We start from the raw sequence: 15916 nt of genomic DNA on the forward strand, positions 1-15916 counted from the left end.
TTTTTAGGAATTAAATTAAAAGGTAAGAGCATTTCCAAACTAACTTCCGTGATTCAATGAATTTTACGATAACACATAAATGTTCATTACTTAGTTGTTGTTGGGCAAACTAAGCTTTTAGAATTCAAATGGGGATTTCTCTAATTTGATCATGGAGTTTGGACATTTGATTCAGCTTCAGACGATGTGCGGTTCTTCAACGCAGGCTGTTGAATTTCCTCCATCATTCTAACAACTTCATCCATTTTCGGACGCATCTCGGGCACTTTTGCAACACATGACAATCCAATTTGAAGCATCTGCACCATCTCCTCTTCAACATTTTGGTACCTCACGAGTTCAACATCAAACACTTCAGCTGTCCATTCTTCTCGCACCACAGAACGAACCCACCTGGGGAGATCAACCACATCCTCATGTCCTGAGTGTTGAAGTGGGGCTTTGCCTGTCAACATTTCAAGCAGGAGCACACCAAAGCTATAAACATCTGATTTTTGAGACACTTTGCGTGTTTCGATTACTTCTGGAGCACGGTACCCTATTTTTCGGGGCTTTGTTGCAGGGGAATAGTTCATTAGAGGAGCCAAACCAACATCAGAGATACAGCCATCAAGGTCTTGGGTGAGGAGGACATTGGAGGACTTGATGTTCCCATGGATGAATTTAACACTACCATTATTCTCAGAATAATTATGGATGTGGGCAAGACCCCTGGCAGTCCCAAGTGCAATTTTCACTCTTGAATTCCAATCCAATGGACTTCCTCCTTCTATCCTACTTCCTGGAAACATAGAAAAAAATCAATATAATTTCTCAAATACTTCATAAACAACAGATATGTTAGTGCATATCACATTGTAAATAAATCAACCATCAGTATGACATTATTAATGTCTACTTACTAAATGACATTAAGTGACAGATTTCATTTCAATTACCCATCATTCAGGCACTGATATATTTTTCTGAAGTTGAATCAATCACTTGCTCATTCTTGTAATAATATTGAGCTATTGTACTGCTTTAACTTGGTTCACTTTGTATCATATTTTTTTTCACTAGTTAACAAATATAGAAAGAGAAGGGAATATTATGTCAGAAAAATTATTACTGAATTTTGTTGAGATAAAACATACCATGCAAGAGCAAGAACAGGCTGCCAGAGGGCATGTAGTTGAAGACTAAAAGCTTCTCATCCTTTGAATAATAATAAGCTCGGACTGGAACCACATTTGAATGCTGTCCAATCCTGCCTATAAGTTCCATTTGCTGCTCAAACTCCTTCTTACTGGCTCCCACTTCCTTCAACCTTTTAACTACCACTGCTGTCCCATCCTCCAAAATAGCCTTATAAGTTGATCCATAACTTCCCTTACCAAGAACTTCAGCTGAAGCCCTCAACAAGTCCTCGAGATCAAAATTATAAGGACAACCTTCAAAGAAACACAATTTGTTCTTCTCTGCTTCTTGCACTCCACTTCCAAATTCCTTAGGCTTCTCACCATTCCTACTGCTAGAGACCTTTCCTTTCAGCACACCACCATCTTCGCTATCTCTCTTCTTCAAGCAGCACACAAAGAACATTGCTAGCAGGAGAAACAGCACAGCACAGCCCCCAATAACTATTGCAATGATAGATCCTGAACTAAGTTTCTTGCTGCTCAAAGCATGTTGATGTGGGGTAATAGTTGTGGGGGTAGGAAAGTAAACTGGAGAAGGAGCAGGAGAAGAGGAAATTGAGGAGCAACTCTTTAGAGGTAACCCACATAGTAGAGAGTTGCCAACAAATGATGAATCAGGGAACTTTTGAAGGGAGCTAGGAATTGAGCCAATTAAGTTGTTATAGCTCAAATTCAAAGTCTTGAGCCTGGGGAGTTTGAGTGGGGGAATAGCTCCAGAGATGGAATTCTTTTGAAGGTTGAGCACATTAAGTCGTGTTAGATTCTTGATTATTTGTGGGATTTTTTCAGTGAAGGAGTTAAAGGAAAGATCCAATACCATGAGCTGGGGAGATATAGTTTCAGGAAAGGCACCTGAAAAGCTGTTATGCTGGAGGTAAAGGTATTGGAGGGAGGGAATGGAGGTGATACCAGAAGGAAGATTTCCACTGAGATAGTTGGACCGGAGACTAAGGACCTGGAGACCATTAAGCTTTTCCAAACTGTTGGCTGGGAGGGGGCCAGTGAGTCCAACTCCAGGAAGATGAATGCCAACAACTTGAGTTCCATTCACATTACAAGTGATCCCAAACCAAGAAGAGCAAACTGAGGTAGTAGCATTCCAGTTAAGTTTTCGGGCATGTGGGACAGCGGCAACAAATTGAAGGAGAGCTTGTCTATCAGAGTTGAGGTCAGTAATAATTGGAGGAACAATACATAGTACGAAGAAAAGGAAAGCAAGAACAGCAATGGATTTATGGAACTTCATGGCTATTTTTCAAGTATGCAAATGATGCAATGTCAGCTTGACTCCTGTTGCTTAATCTGGAATAACCACCAAACCAAGTCAGCTCAACCAGCATCACTGAAGCATGGGTACTTCTTTAAACATACAAGGTAATATATTTCTTAGCCCTTCACCATCTATCTATTAAAGAATGATGTTTACTGAAACTTTTAAATTAGCACCCTGGATTGCAATTCTTAGAAGCAATGTAAAAAACTAAAGGATTAGAAAGTGAGTTTAATTACATCAAAGCTCTTTTCAAATGCATATTCAAAGTTCCTTTTTCTTTTTATTCAAAAAAAAGCAGAAAGAGTCATCCACTTACAAAAGCAAATTGGTGCTCCACAAAGAATCCAAGGAAAACAAATGTTTGAGATAATAAAGAAAGAAAAAGCAAAAGCTCGTTCCTCTTTGTTATGTTAAAGAGAAGACCTGCCATTCTAAAAGTTCTCTCTTACCTCACTAAAGATTGAATTATTTAATGCCACTAACGCATAATATATACAATACAAGGCAATTTTAATTTTCTTTGACTGTTAGATACACCTTGATTAGAATTGACAGACAAAGTTGAATGATAATTTCTTTATGAATCAAATATTAGAAAGTTGAAATTATACAGAAAGGGAGTGACGACTAATAAGTATTCCATAGCTAAAGCAGAAGTATACGTGAAAGTTAGCTTCATCGACATAAAAAAATAAAAGATCTCGTGGGCAAGCTAAAGAAAAGCAGAAAGCAATTTAGAATGGTGTTGGTAGGAGTTACTGACCTCGCAGAATTTACTCTTATGCACAGGGGGTGCAGTGCGAGTCCAGAATTTGCTACTGATCTGTCTAAAGACAGAATAAAATCACTTCCATAGTTCAAAATAAAGCAAAAGAATCAATTTTTCAAAGAGGACAAGTAATATACTAATATTTGATGTGTGTAGAATGTCAAAAAGAAAAAAATTGAATGCGGAAATCTCAAACAAACGTCCCAGCTAGTAACAAGAGCTCATCACTGATGAGGAATGAGGGTAAGACATACTAAAAGTACATTGTAACAAAAAGAGTACAGCTAAAATATTGAAAAAATCATTATGAAAATAAACACCTTTTGGTTTGGCAGTCAAAACAGACCAGAAGGGTCAATCTCCCCTTCAAAAAGGACTAATTATTCACAGTTTTCTTGTCTTTAAAAGTATCAATGAAATAAAGCTTCTAAAGATTGCTTACAATTAATTTCTACTGATTCTTCCTAAGAACTAAGGCTTAGATTACTAAGGCATCTTGTAAGGATATTACCACTACAATAACACTTCGGTTCCGTAGCATTCATATTGAGAAGCATTCACCATGTAAAAATGTTGGCTGAAATAATTAAACTTGAAGCTTTGCCTTTAAATCTTTTTATCCAACCAACGCCCCATAATGCTTTAATATCTTGTTGAAATCGAAAGACTAATGTAGAAGAAATTGCAGAATAGTATCAAAATATGAATTTGATGTGATGCAGTGGAGTGGGTGTAACAAACTGGTATGGTATTTCATGACAACATGATTAAGTAATTATCAACGACAATATGCTGAACTTAAACTTCATCCCTCAATTTCTTTTTTCCTTTTTCTATGTAGATCTTAATTTGATGAAGAAGTAATGATGGATGTGGTTGAATGAGAACTTAAATTGTGAGCCATTTGGTATACTAAACGCTAAGAATACATGGTTAATAGTAGTAGTTTATGTATTATGGTCCAATTGAGTTATGATCAATTTCTGTCTTCTTCAGAGGGAAATGATGAATTTAGACAAAGAAATATCATCACCCAGCATTCTTTATTTTGACTTCAGACTTGGCATCAAAACTATCATCATCTTCTTCAATTCATTTTGACAACTTGAGCTTAGCTCACATGGTAGGCCCATTTGTTCATTCTACCCATTTTCTCACTCTTCTAATAAGAGTAGATTTAAATCAAATTTATTCAAACTCAAGTTAATTGACTAATACCAACCATTAATAAAAAACAGATAGTTAGATGATTGTTAGCACCGAGTTAATACATATGGTCTGTCCTGAGTGTCAGAGTACAAATAAAGAGTTCAACTTAACACATAAATGTGATTTAGCTGCTAATCTAAGTTATTATGACTGTTAACCATGATATAAGAGTTTACATATGCATCTAAACATGTCGAGGGTAAGGCCGGCTGACAGCATGATCTAGACCCCCATTTTTTGGCACGGGCCCTATCAAGCCCGCACATCATATGGGTCATGCCAAGGCTTTGGAATAAGGCCTACGAGCCCGCTACCAAGGCCACAACAAAATTATTAAAAAAAAAAATCAATTAAATATATAAAATATTAAAATATTATAATTTAATGGGCATACATAAAAACATGTAGGCTAACCATTAAGGTTGTAGGCTGTGTCATAGACCTTCAATTTATGGTAAGACGGCCCAGCCCAAAAGGCCTGCACTGTAGTGGGCCTTGGCCCAGACCAGCCCGTTGACATCTCAGTCAAAATTATTAAACCTGTTCCAATAAGCACGCGCAAACTACCAAGCTGGTGGGCTTCAATAAGAGGCAACACTAACAAAGGGAATGCATGTTCTTACAATAAAAGGTTGAGTTTGCAACCCAGAAAAACTGAATTTATGGTTTGTCATCGTGCACAATGCCTCGATTGTAAGCTTTTATTTCTCTCCACTTTTACACTGAAAAGTTGAATATCCGATGGTGATTAACAAGGTATGATAACCTTGCAAAACTACTCTGATGCAGACGGAAAGCGCTTCTATATGCAAATTCATTTATCTGAAAGTCAGCCTCAGGCAACCTTGAAAATTCTACTGTGAAACAAAATGGAAACAAAAGCGATCACTGACTGCCAGCTTTTTCAAGTTTTTCAATTTCTTCACGGTGCTTTCTTTCTGCCTCCTGAAGTTCCCTTTCTGCATCCTCCTCTTCCTCAATTCTGTCAAGATCATCAAATTCTTTGGTTGCTGCCATTGCTTTCACAACTGGATCTCTTAGTTGTGAGATCAATCCACCACCAACCCTATACTCTTCTTCATCTCCAATCAGGAATAATCGCTGGTCTGGTCCTGATGCCATGGGGATGTCAATTGCCAACAGCTTCATGTCATACTGCAATAAAAACCACCACCAAAATCTTAAATAAGCAAGCCTTTCAAAATCTAAAAATCCACACAGAGGTTTCACATAAATTTCAAATTAACTAATGTGATAGCAACACAGAAGACCTGTATAGTAGTATACTAATCAACTAACCAAACAGTGATACAAAAGTAATGCTTGGGGCAAACAATATGCTCTAATTGACAGACTGAATAATTCAGTTAAATGGGGAAAAAAACAGTACTTGATATTAAAAAAAAAAAAAAAACCCATATTGGTGCAGGGAAATGCAAATCATGGCAAGAAATCATTCACACAGTCCACCTTTGCAGCCAATACAGAGAACTGCATCATCAGTATGGTTGAAGCTGAAGAACTCTTCCTTCATGGTTGAATCTCAAGAACACAACCATTTAATGTTGCACAGAAAGGTCAAGGCAGAATAAGAAAAACACATGAATTACTCAATATTTGAAAGTTAGTTTGACATTTCTCAATGAAATATTTTATGGTTTTCATGTGGTTTTGGTTTACAGATGCAATAAGAAGCAAACCTGTCCTTTTTTCTTCTTGACCTCAACACTGACTAGACCCTTTCTTTCAGATCCTTGTATTGGGAAAATGAGAAAACAACGCTTGCTCCTCAATCTTGGCTTGAAGTTCTTCATTGTAAGCCCACCTCCTGACATCACATATGCTCTTAAATCCGATCCAGAAAGAGGAGCACCCATAACTTCTAGGATACCAGCAGATGTGTTAAGCCTCGTCATAACGATTCTATAAACTTTATCAGGATTGATTGTGAATCTTGAGCGGACATAGAGGCCCTAAAAGTTAAAAAAAAAAAAAAATCATAAAATGTGACCTTTAGATAGTGCATAATTCTTAAGATACCAGACCAGTAAAAAAGTATCAACAGAAACTGAAATGCGTTCAGAATCTTGAGGTTAGAATGCTATATATGATGTTGCAAAGAGAGCAAAGAATTATCAGGTTTTGAAGATACAAATGAAATTATGATTAGAGTCGATAGTACCAGACTGAGTGTCTGGAAAATAACATCAGGGTTCCAAAATCAAGCTGAAAGACAATGATAATAACAAAAAAAAAAAATGCAAACTTGAAAATTCACTCGAAACATCAACAAAGAGGCAACCTGCCAAGTGAGTGCAGCATAACTTCAACAGGAAGTGCAACATGACTACAAAGCTTTCTGTACTAATAAGCATTTACAACCTACAAATCTGGGGCCAAAATACCATAGATTTATCTTACTACTGCAAAAAATTACAAAAGTAGTTCCAGCTGAAACACTGCCAGAGCTTGAAAAATAACATTTTTTTAATATAACCAAATGATTCAGTAGAATTTGCAACTTTGCACATAAATATACCTTCCTATGATATAAACTGAACTGACAAGTATAATACATTTAACAAGGTAAATGGAAAACAAAGAATCTTAATGGTTACCATAGATTGGAACTCAGCTGGTTGAGGCATAACAAGAACGAACACAAAAAAGTTGCTCAACAAAGCATTATGAAGTTTCAGACGGTGGTGCAGAGAATATATTTCTTTTTTTTTGGTAAGTGCAGAGAATATATTTCCCCTTTTGAAGAAAATGGAACGTTAGTTAAAATACTGAAACACTTAACAGTAAAACCAGTAGAAGAGCTTGCATTATAGCAGGACAACTATAACTAGATTCTACAGAAGCTAAGTTGCAAACAAGACACTGCAAGTTCTAGCGAAAGATCTTGAAAAGTGATATTTGTAGAGCACATCACCCACCCAAAAGAATCAACACCTTCTGAGTGAATTTCAAAAATACATAGTAAGAATAAATAAAAACATCGCAGACAATGCAAGTAGACTCACCAATACGTTTAGACAAATTATAGTAATTTATATGTTAAAGTCATTTAACGCTTCTATATGCAAGTCAAAAACATCTAATTCTACAGTTCACAAATGTGCACAAAATTGCCTCCCAGAAATCAGTTACCATCGATAAGTTTATAACAGATGTAATGCCTAGGAAGTAAATAAATCAAGACAGATTGTGGAAGAAGAACTTACAGCAAAGGCTACAACAGCAGAAGAAAGTGCAAGGAACCCATACTTAGCCATGCCTTCTGATATCCCAACAAAAGTGCTTGCGATCCCAAACATAATCCTCCAAAGTAAAGCACACAATAGAACACCTCCAGCCCCTAGTAAAAACAAATAGTTCCTCCTGAAAAACGCATCAATTTGCAACCCAATCGCCTCACGGTACCTTGAAAAAGCAGAGGAAACCGCTGTGGCCGGCTTCTCAAGAACCTTTTTTGCAAAACTGCCATCAACTTTTTGACCGAATGATGAGGTTTTGGAGGAAAAGAACTTGAACCCAGATGAAAGTTTGTGATTGGGTCTAACGAGGTGTAAGCTTGTGTTATGAGAGTATTTTGGGGAAGTTGATAGAATGTGAGATAGACCGAGATTTGAAGAGGTGGGTTTTGCAGGAGGGTTAGAGTGGATACGAGGGGCTAAAGTTGTAAACTCTGAGGAGACATTTGATGAGAAATGGCGGCGAAATGTAGATGAGAGTGAAGAAGAAGCATTAGCGAAGGTGGGTTTTGATTTGTTGACTTGAAGACGGATATAAAAATGGAGTCTGAGCAGACCTCGGATGATTGGTTTCGACGGTTTTGACATTCTGACAGATCAGATTCAGAACCCGCACAAACTCGATTGCAAAATCCGACGATAAAAAAAATTTGTATTAGCTTTGCGATGACAGAAGGAAGACCAAAAGAGACAATCTGAATCGTCGGAGAAAGCTACTATTTTGTGCTTTGAGAAATGAAACTTCGGAACGACGACACCAAATTGGCCGAAGGTATGGGTTTTTATTTACTCGTTAATGTAAATTTGACATTCACCATCAACAGAAATAAATAAATCAAGCTAGCTTCTCCTACCATTTTTTTTTCCCTTTTAAATATTGAATTCGAACAAATTATCTCTTTAATATTTGCAGAGAGATTTTCCACAACATCATACACAGATAAATCGATGCGTTTAACTTAATAACCAAATAAATAAGTTCTAATAAATAAGTTCGTTTAGAGATGACAATTTAGTATATAAACTCAACATTCGACTCTACTCTTCCCTTTCCAAATAGAGAGAAAATTCTTTAATAAAATTGATTAAAATCTCTACACTAAAAAACAAAGATAAATATATGTTCAATTCATCCACTCTTTAATTCATTCCTTCCTTTTTATGTTTCCTCCTAAACTAGTGTGAACATTTTTTTCCACAGTGAAAAAAGTAAAAAAAAAAAGAGATTCTATAGGGAGGATGAAAATTTTCTGTCATTCTCACATCAGAAATAGGATAACCTATTATCCCCATATCGGAAACATAATAAGTTTTCCTTCGCAAAAATAAGATTAAGATATTCGACCTTATCCACCCTGTTGCCATCTCTAAATCCTATAGCCAGTAACAGTAAATAGCTTTTAAATTTTCTCATAAAAACTTAAAGCTTTCGAAGTTCTGCTCCAGTATCATTTCCATCTTGTCGAAAGCCTTGTTCCATTAAAATCCATCAATTAATTATCATATAAAATTCCTCCAGCAATCCATGTTAAATCAGTATTGATCCATTCCATTGTTGAATTTTAAAAATAAAAAACTTTCATAAATCAATTGAACCTATATAACCAATGGGTGCTGAAGATAGTTGCAGGTGGCCATATTGTAAGATGGAAATTTTGCACACATTTGGAAAGCCCAGTATACAAGGATGCAAAATAGCAAATTCACTAAAAGAACTGCAAAACCACATTATGAAAGAAAAACATGCCACAAATCAAAACCAAACATAAATGCCTCAAAAACAAATTAAGTCTAACCCAATTGACAAAAAGCGCTCAATAACAATAATAAACTACACAATGCTAAGCAAAAGATCTCAAGAGATATTATACTATCTTTAGGTAGCAAATATCCTAAGATGTAGCTTCCAGAAAAGCTCTTCCAGGTTGACGAGATGCCAAAGGACCATGACATCCAAGGAGCTGCACAATTACAATAAGAAACCTCTATAAGCAACCCAAGATTTCAGAGGCAGACACAAGATATTATTTCTTCAACAAAGGGAAAACAGATTGTTGAACAATAATTAAACAGAATTGAAGTGGAGCTTTTGCAGCTTTTTAGATGTTTTCACTCCAATATAGTTTTGATGTTACCTTAGCATTGACACCGTCAGGCACAATCCTGTTCTCTGACTTCCACCTCAGATAATCAGCTCGGCTGAACTTGGTAAATCCCCTGAAAAGAGGAATATATATGTCATGGTGAGAATTAATCTTAATATTCAAAACAAGAAATGTCTATGTTCTACAAGTATTCACCAAAAGATGAAATATAGAATATAAAAATTGATTAACGCTGTTTCCATTGTTAAATTCAGGTATAACTGAACTTTAAAATAAATGTAAGACTAATTACAAAGACTCTGTTATCTCACCCACCATAATGAAGGGACTAAATGGTTTTAACAGGGCCAAAGATGGCAACCAGCTGGCCAAATAATCTATGTGATTCTCACAACAAAGACTTAAGTACAAAGAATATAAACAATATAATCAACGCTTATTTAAATTTCAGAGAAATACAAGGGGGCATACCATTTCCTGCTAACAATAATCTTTTGACGACCAGGAAACTTAAACTTGGCACGGCGAAGAGCCTCCTGAGCGTGATGGCTATTGCTGTCCTTGCAACGAACAGAAAGCAGGACCTGACCAATGCTGACTCTAGCACAAGTTCCTTGGGGTTTACCAAAGGCACCTCTCATGCCAGTCTGAAGCCTATCAGCCCCAGCACAGGAAAGCATCTTGTTGATTCGAAGAACATGAAAAGGGTGCACCCTAACTCTCAGATGGAAGGCATCCTTGCCAGCAAATTTGGCCATGTACTTGTTGCAAGCAATGCGAGCAGCTTCCAAGGCCTCACTGGACACATTTTCCTTTTCCCAACTCACAAGATGAACGCAGAATGGGAACTCATCAACCCCTTTCTTTTTCATTCCAACATCATAAATTCTGATCTTGGGATCAGGAACACCGCGGCAATATCGTGACTTGGGGTAGGGTTTGTTCTTGATTTGACGGTAGCACCTTGCAGGTCCTAAAAAATAAATTACATTATGTCAGATAGAACATAAATTTATTGAATATTACAATATATTCATAAAGTTGGATGTCGATAACCTAAAAATGAACCATAGAGAGAATGATGAACTTACTTCTACCCATGGCAGCAAATTTTGGTGTACTTGCTCCACCGGCGAGCTAGGGTTAGGGTTGAGAAGGTGTGACTGCCTGTTTGGATCCCTTAAATACCGGGGAAAACAATTTTAATCAAACCTACGCTAGCGAATCCCTTGTTACACACGTGTGAGCGAGTCATGGGCTTATATTAATACATGTCAAAAAAGCCCATAGACGTAAGACCAGGTCGGAGAGAGGTTTACCCATGGTCTATTTTCTAATAAAGAGACGGAATTTTTCGTTTTTCTTATTAAATGATCACGTGTTTTAAAATTTCTATGGAGTTAACTAAACTTTTAAATCCATTTTAATGGTGTTAAATTGTAATGATATGACTAATTGTTTTTGTTACTAAAGTTGACTTGGTATTTGGGTGTGTTTAATTTGATTTAAATCGTAAATTGAATTGAATTATTCAAAAATTATAATTTGATTTGATTTAGATTATAAAATGGTTTATTTTAAATTAAAAATTTTTTAAATATCAATTTACGATTAGAGTTGTAGTTTAGATGGGTTTCAAACCAAATTAAACCATACGTTATATATATATTATTTTATTTTATAAAAATTATTAAAACTTTATAATATTAACTCATTTTACCAAACTTTCTTTCCTGTCTTAGTTTCCTCTCTGCTACTACAACACCAGACTTTCTCCCTTGTCTTAGTTTCTCCTTTGCCACTGTAACATCTACCTTGAATCTCCGTCATCACTATGATTCATTCTCGCTAGAAACCATGGGTTCATCACCATCTTCCTAGTCTTAGTCATCATTTGAAGCATTGGTCAACTTGTCATCGTCAACTCACCGTCATTCAACTTGTCATTGTCATCGTTGGTAAGTTATTAGTTTACTTCAAAGAGATCAATGATTTGAGATTTAGTAGATTTGAATATTTAAAAGTAAATACTCATAATTTAACAGAAATTTTGTTGAAAAAAGGTTTGTCATTCTATGTGATTTGAGAGAAAATCTCTCAATAAATTGTATGTTTTGTTAGATAATAGTGGGGAACATGATTCGGTTCTTATCCAGAAATTTTGAAACTGCCCTTTGTGTTTTGAGTATTTGTTTAATTGATTCATAATATTCATGATTTTGTAGTAGTTATTCAAAGACATCAATGATTTGAGATTTGTAGATTTGGATATTTAAAAGTAAATACTCATAATTTAACAGAGATTTTGTTGAGAAAATGTTTGTCATTCTATGTGATTTCAGAGAAAATCTCTCAATAAATTGTATGTTTTGTTAGATAATAATAGGGAACATGATTCGGTTCTTATCCAGAAATGTTGAAACTGCCCTTTGTGTTTTGAGTATTTGTTTAATTGAATAATTTTAATCATTTTCTTAATGAATGTAATCCTTTAGTTAGATATAACTTTTCTCGTGTATTTCTTGCTAAAAATATTAACGTCAGTATAAAGAAGGATCTACTATAATTCACTGGAAGAAAACAAAACACTACTATTTGCTTGAATTGGAAAAACAACATGTTTGAGATTATGCTGGCGATAATTGGGTTTATAGGCTAATTCAATCCAAAACTAATAGAAAGTTAATAAAGTTAAATTCTCATTGTTCGCATATTAAAGATAATTTTGAAAGTTGTGATTGTGATTTTAAAACTGGTGAGGCTCTTTTAAACAACAAAATTAAAATAGTAATGTTTTTTGTTAGCTTATATTAGAACATGTTCACCATTATAACAATAAAAATGACTATAGTTTTTAATGATCTGCTTTATATCGTAGATACTTATAATTCATTTATTTTTAATTGAATATGAAATATTAGAAGTAAATAATTTTTATTCAATTCAAACTATAAACCAAACCACACCAAATCGTATTGATTTGATTTGATTTGATATAATCTAAAATGAATTAGTTTGATTTAAATTTTGTTCAAATCGTTTTTTTTCAATTTAAGTTTAAAAATATTATAAACCACACCAAATCGGACCGAACACACCTCTACTTGGGATTTAGAGGCATTAACATGAAATTTTGTATGCAAAATTCTGTACAGTATGTGTACTGATGTGAATCCACCTTGGCACATAAAAATTTTTGGGAAGGGGTTATTTTGCTATTTTGTAAATTTTAATTGTCCATGTAAGCCCTAAATATATTTGTCCACGTCAAGCCTAAAAATTTTCATAACAACAATTCAATATTCACCTCAACCAATAATTATCCAAGAAATCATTTCTAAATAAAACAAAATTATATCATATTTGTGTGGCAACTTCAAAAGAAAAATACGTGGCCCCTCCAAAAGCAAGTATCATTACTCATTGATAAAAGATGATTCATGATTGTTATTAAGTATCATTTTTCAAAAGGTTAATGAAGGTTACAACAAACCTGAATAAAATCCATAAAAATCTTAACCACCAAAGAAAGCGAGCTCCTACTTGCCAAAAATATATTTGAGAAAAAGAAAGTGAGGAGCTCCCAATCAACCTAGTTATTAGGCAAAAACCAAGGGCAGCTAATATTCTTGGGAGTAAAATAGATTAGAGACTCAGTAAGATCACAAGTGAAACAGAAAGATTTCATAAAAACTAATCAAATCGTACTTCATGCTTCCTCTCTCAGAGTGATTTTGGTTCTAGTTAGTGATGGCTTGATTTCTGTATCAATGATGCTTTCCATTTTGGTTCTTGTTCGCGTCTAAAAATCCTAATCCTCCGTCTCAATGTATGATAGATAACATACAACCATCTAATTGGAATCATGCAAGGTCGAAAACTCTTATGCAAGATGACAAACAAAAAACACAGTGAATTAAAACAATCAAATGGTCAAATTTATTTTAACACAAAACCTTTATTTGCAGTTCACAATAAAAAGCATCCATTAAAGAAACCACCAAAGTAATGTTATTGGTTGCCCAAACAGCAAAATATAGTTAATAAAATTGTAAAACTTAAACAAAGTTGCCAGCTAATTGCAAGTTCTTCAAGTAAAATGGTGGAACATCCACTCACTTCACTCAATACCTATGCTCCAACTTCTCTTTCTCCTGGTATCTCTGGACATACCTGCACAAATTGCAAACTTGCCGCTTTTAACTCAGTAATGACATTCCCAAGTGTAATCTCAAGTTATAACACACAAAAGATGAGATTAAGGTTAATTTATGGATATGAAAAAGTGACAACTTCTGTAAACTCATTTAGTGCTCTTCCAATTTGCATTTAACCAAAGTTCAGTCTCCACCTAAATTATTTCTAGAAGCCAAAAGATAATTCAGTGATGGAGATAACCCTAGGCTTGACTGTTTGCCAATTCGATGCAAAATTCAGGTAAAAAAAAATATATATTTTCCTCACAGTTCTAAAGTATGCACAGAAATTGATAACCCAATACTAAAGAGCTTCTAATTAGCCTTTCACGCCCAAAAAAAAAACCAAGCACAGAATGATAGAGCCAGATATATCGACTGGAAAAAAATAATTTTTACATCCAGTTTCTGGATTTTCCTAAGTAAGGATTAACATGAAATTAGATCTGAGATACATCACTCAAAACTACAGATGAAACAAAATGGAAATAACACAGTATAGTTAAGATTTATTGGAAGTTGTCAAACCCTAAGCTAGACAATCGCAACTACAGGAAATTTCATATGAAATAAAAATGGGAAAAGAACGATTAAAGAATAAAAGAAAAATTACGCGTAGGTGCCAACGAGAGGGCCAAGGAGGAGGACGGTGTTGATCCAGTTTTCGGAGACCTTGTGATGGATCTTGCCCGGCAGATCCTTCCATAGGCCGGCCATTATCTTCTGCTGAAAAGGAGACAGCGCGTACACCACCGCCTTCACCGGCACATGCTGCTTCCCCATCTCTCTATCGCTAATCCTATTGCACTTGATGATTATTTGTGTGACGGCCGCTTCTGCTTCTGTTTTATATTACAAACGCAGAGTTCGACTTGGACCGGTATAAACTTATTACTGCATCCAAACACTCTATTTTAATCCTCGAGTATACAATTTAATAGGGGCTTTGGTGTAATTATGCACGTTTACTGGACTTTAATTAAATTAGATTAACTTAATTCCTCGTTTGCCCTAGACTGTAACGTGGCTAGCTGATGGAAGAGCCCGGCTGATTACGTGTCTCCACCTTTCTTGTTGGACTAGCAATCCAGTAGATCGAAGACTTTAACTTAACTTGGAAGTTAGAAAGCAACTTATCGGCACTGAAAATCTTTCAAGTTCCTTGCTTGTAAGACGATTATCACTGTAATTGTGGATCTAATTATTATATTTTGGGGGTTAATTTATTTATTTAATGAAATCAAATTAGATTTTGCAGTAAAAAATGAATAAATAAATAAAAGACATCTACTACTGTAATTAATTTGTTATGCGGTCAGTAAGTCTGCTCAAGGTCAATCTTTGTAGATAAGACTTGTGGAAGGCGATTTCTGAGTTCAAAGATCTAAGCTCTAGAAAGGCCATCCACCCTCTAAAATTAAACCTCACATACAGGGACCATGCTGGTGGAAATGTTAAGATAAAGCAGATAATGCTTGGAATTAAGGTATATGTGCCTCACTTGATAATGTCAGGGGCTGGTGATAACATTTCACTTGGTGCTCATATCAATATATTGTCTCTTCACACACCTTGGTATGCTTTTTCTTTCTTCAGATTACTCTACCTGAAACTTATTTGTGACATAATTTATTACGTGACTAACAGAGTGGGAGAACAGAACCCTGCTGTTTCACCGGAGACACATTGGTAAGTTGGAGACACACTTGCATTGAGTTTCCACCAGGGCTCTTTAAACTACAGATCAGTTTCTGGGCACTTGGCCCTTTTTTGTTGGATGGCATAATTAAATATTGTGGCATACCAGTAAGGCCTATCAAGCTATCATTATATTTGTTAAGTATCCATTATCTCATTTATCACTGGTGTTAAGCAAGTTCTCTTATGCAGGTTTTTTTTTGCTACATCTGGAGGAGTTGGTTGGTT

The 15916-nt window shown here is 35.3% G+C and overlaps 4 protein-coding genes across 4 annotated transcripts; all 4 read right to left on the reverse strand.

The window, feature by feature from the left end:
- Positions 1-31: 31 nt before the first annotated feature.
- LOC123192504 (probable inactive receptor kinase At5g58300) lies at positions 32-3260 on the reverse strand. The gene is made up of 3 exons (XM_044605085.1): positions 3218-3260; positions 1137-2483; positions 32-781 (listed from the first exon to the last, which is right to left on the reverse strand). Exons 2-3 carry the CDS (start codon positions 2425-2427, stop codon positions 150-152), a joined length of 1923 nt encoding a protein of 640 aa, XP_044461020.1. The 5' UTR covers positions 2428-2483; positions 3218-3260; the 3' UTR covers positions 32-149.
- A 1747-nt stretch (positions 3261-5007) lies between these two features.
- On the reverse strand, positions 5008-8613 carry LOC123193562. The gene is made up of 3 exons (XM_044606597.1): positions 7660-8613; positions 6133-6405; positions 5008-5587 (listed from the first exon to the last, which is right to left on the reverse strand). The coding sequence occupies exons 1-3, from the start codon at positions 8275-8277 to the stop codon at positions 5318-5320; spliced, it is 1161 nt and encodes a 386-aa protein (XP_044462532.1). The 5' UTR covers positions 8278-8613; the 3' UTR covers positions 5008-5317.
- A 756-nt stretch (positions 8614-9369) lies between these two features.
- On the reverse strand, positions 9370-11034 carry LOC123192283 (60S ribosomal protein L10). Its single transcript, XM_044604770.1, has 4 exons — positions 10886-11034; positions 10266-10767; positions 9825-9906; positions 9370-9650 (listed from the first exon to the last, which is right to left on the reverse strand). The coding sequence occupies exons 1-4, from the start codon at positions 10893-10895 to the stop codon at positions 9582-9584; spliced, it is 663 nt and encodes a 220-aa protein (XP_044460705.1). The 5' UTR covers positions 10896-11034; the 3' UTR covers positions 9370-9581.
- A 2676-nt stretch (positions 11035-13710) lies between these two features.
- Positions 13711-14870, reverse strand: LOC123192403 (cytochrome b-c1 complex subunit 8-like). Its single transcript, XM_044604940.1, has 2 exons — positions 14604-14870; positions 13711-13967 (listed from the first exon to the last, which is right to left on the reverse strand). The coding sequence occupies exons 1-2, from the start codon at positions 14771-14773 to the stop codon at positions 13919-13921; spliced, it is 219 nt and encodes a 72-aa protein (XP_044460875.1). The 5' UTR covers positions 14774-14870; the 3' UTR covers positions 13711-13918.
- Between the last annotated feature and the right edge of the window lie 1046 nt (positions 14871-15916).

This window comes from Mangifera indica, chromosome 12, assembly GCF_011075055.1.
Source record: "Mangifera indica cultivar Alphonso chromosome 12, CATAS_Mindica_2.1, whole genome shotgun sequence".
Taxonomy (NCBI): domain Eukaryota; kingdom Viridiplantae; phylum Streptophyta; class Magnoliopsida; order Sapindales; family Anacardiaceae; genus Mangifera; species Mangifera indica.

Excerpts from the sequence above, each read along its gene's own strand:
- LOC123193562 (XM_044606597.1), bottom strand. The coding sequence starts at position 8,277 with ATGTCAAAACCGTCGAAACCAATCATCCGAGGTCTGCTCAGACTCCAT. Across the intron at positions 6,406-7,659 it reads CTGCTGTTGTAGCCTTTGCT|GGCCTCTATGTCCGCTCAAG; the intron begins GTAAGTTCTTCT and ends TTTAACTTTTAG. Across the intron at positions 5,588-6,132 it reads TCAAGAAGAAAAAAGGACAG|TATGACATGAAGCTGTTGGC; the intron begins GTTTGCTTCTTA and ends TTTTTATTGCAG.
- LOC123192283 (XM_044604770.1), bottom strand. Across the intron at positions 9,907-10,265 it reads ATTATTGTTAGCAGGAAATG|GGGATTTACCAAGTTCAGCC; the intron begins GTATGCCCCCTT and ends TCCTCTTTTCAG. Across the intron at positions 9,651-9,824 it reads CTGACGGTGTCAATGCTAAG|CTCCTTGGATGTCATGGTCC; the intron begins GTAACATCAAAA and ends GTAATTGTGCAG.
- LOC123192504 (XM_044605085.1), bottom strand. The coding sequence starts at position 2,427 with ATGAAGTTCCATAAATCCATTGCTGTTCTTGCTTTCCTTTTCTTCGTA. Across the intron at positions 782-1,136 it reads CCTGTTCTTGCTCTTGCATG|GAAGTAGGATAGAAGGAGGA; the intron begins GTATGTTTTATC and ends CTATGTTTCCAG.
- LOC123192403 (XM_044604940.1), bottom strand. The coding sequence starts at position 14,773 with ATGGGGAAGCAGCATGTGCCGGTGAAGGCGGTGGTGTACGCGCTGTCT. Across the intron at positions 13,968-14,603 it reads CCTCTCGTTGGCACCTACGC|GTATGTCCAGAGATACCAGG; the intron begins GTAATTTTTCTT and ends CAATTTGTGCAG.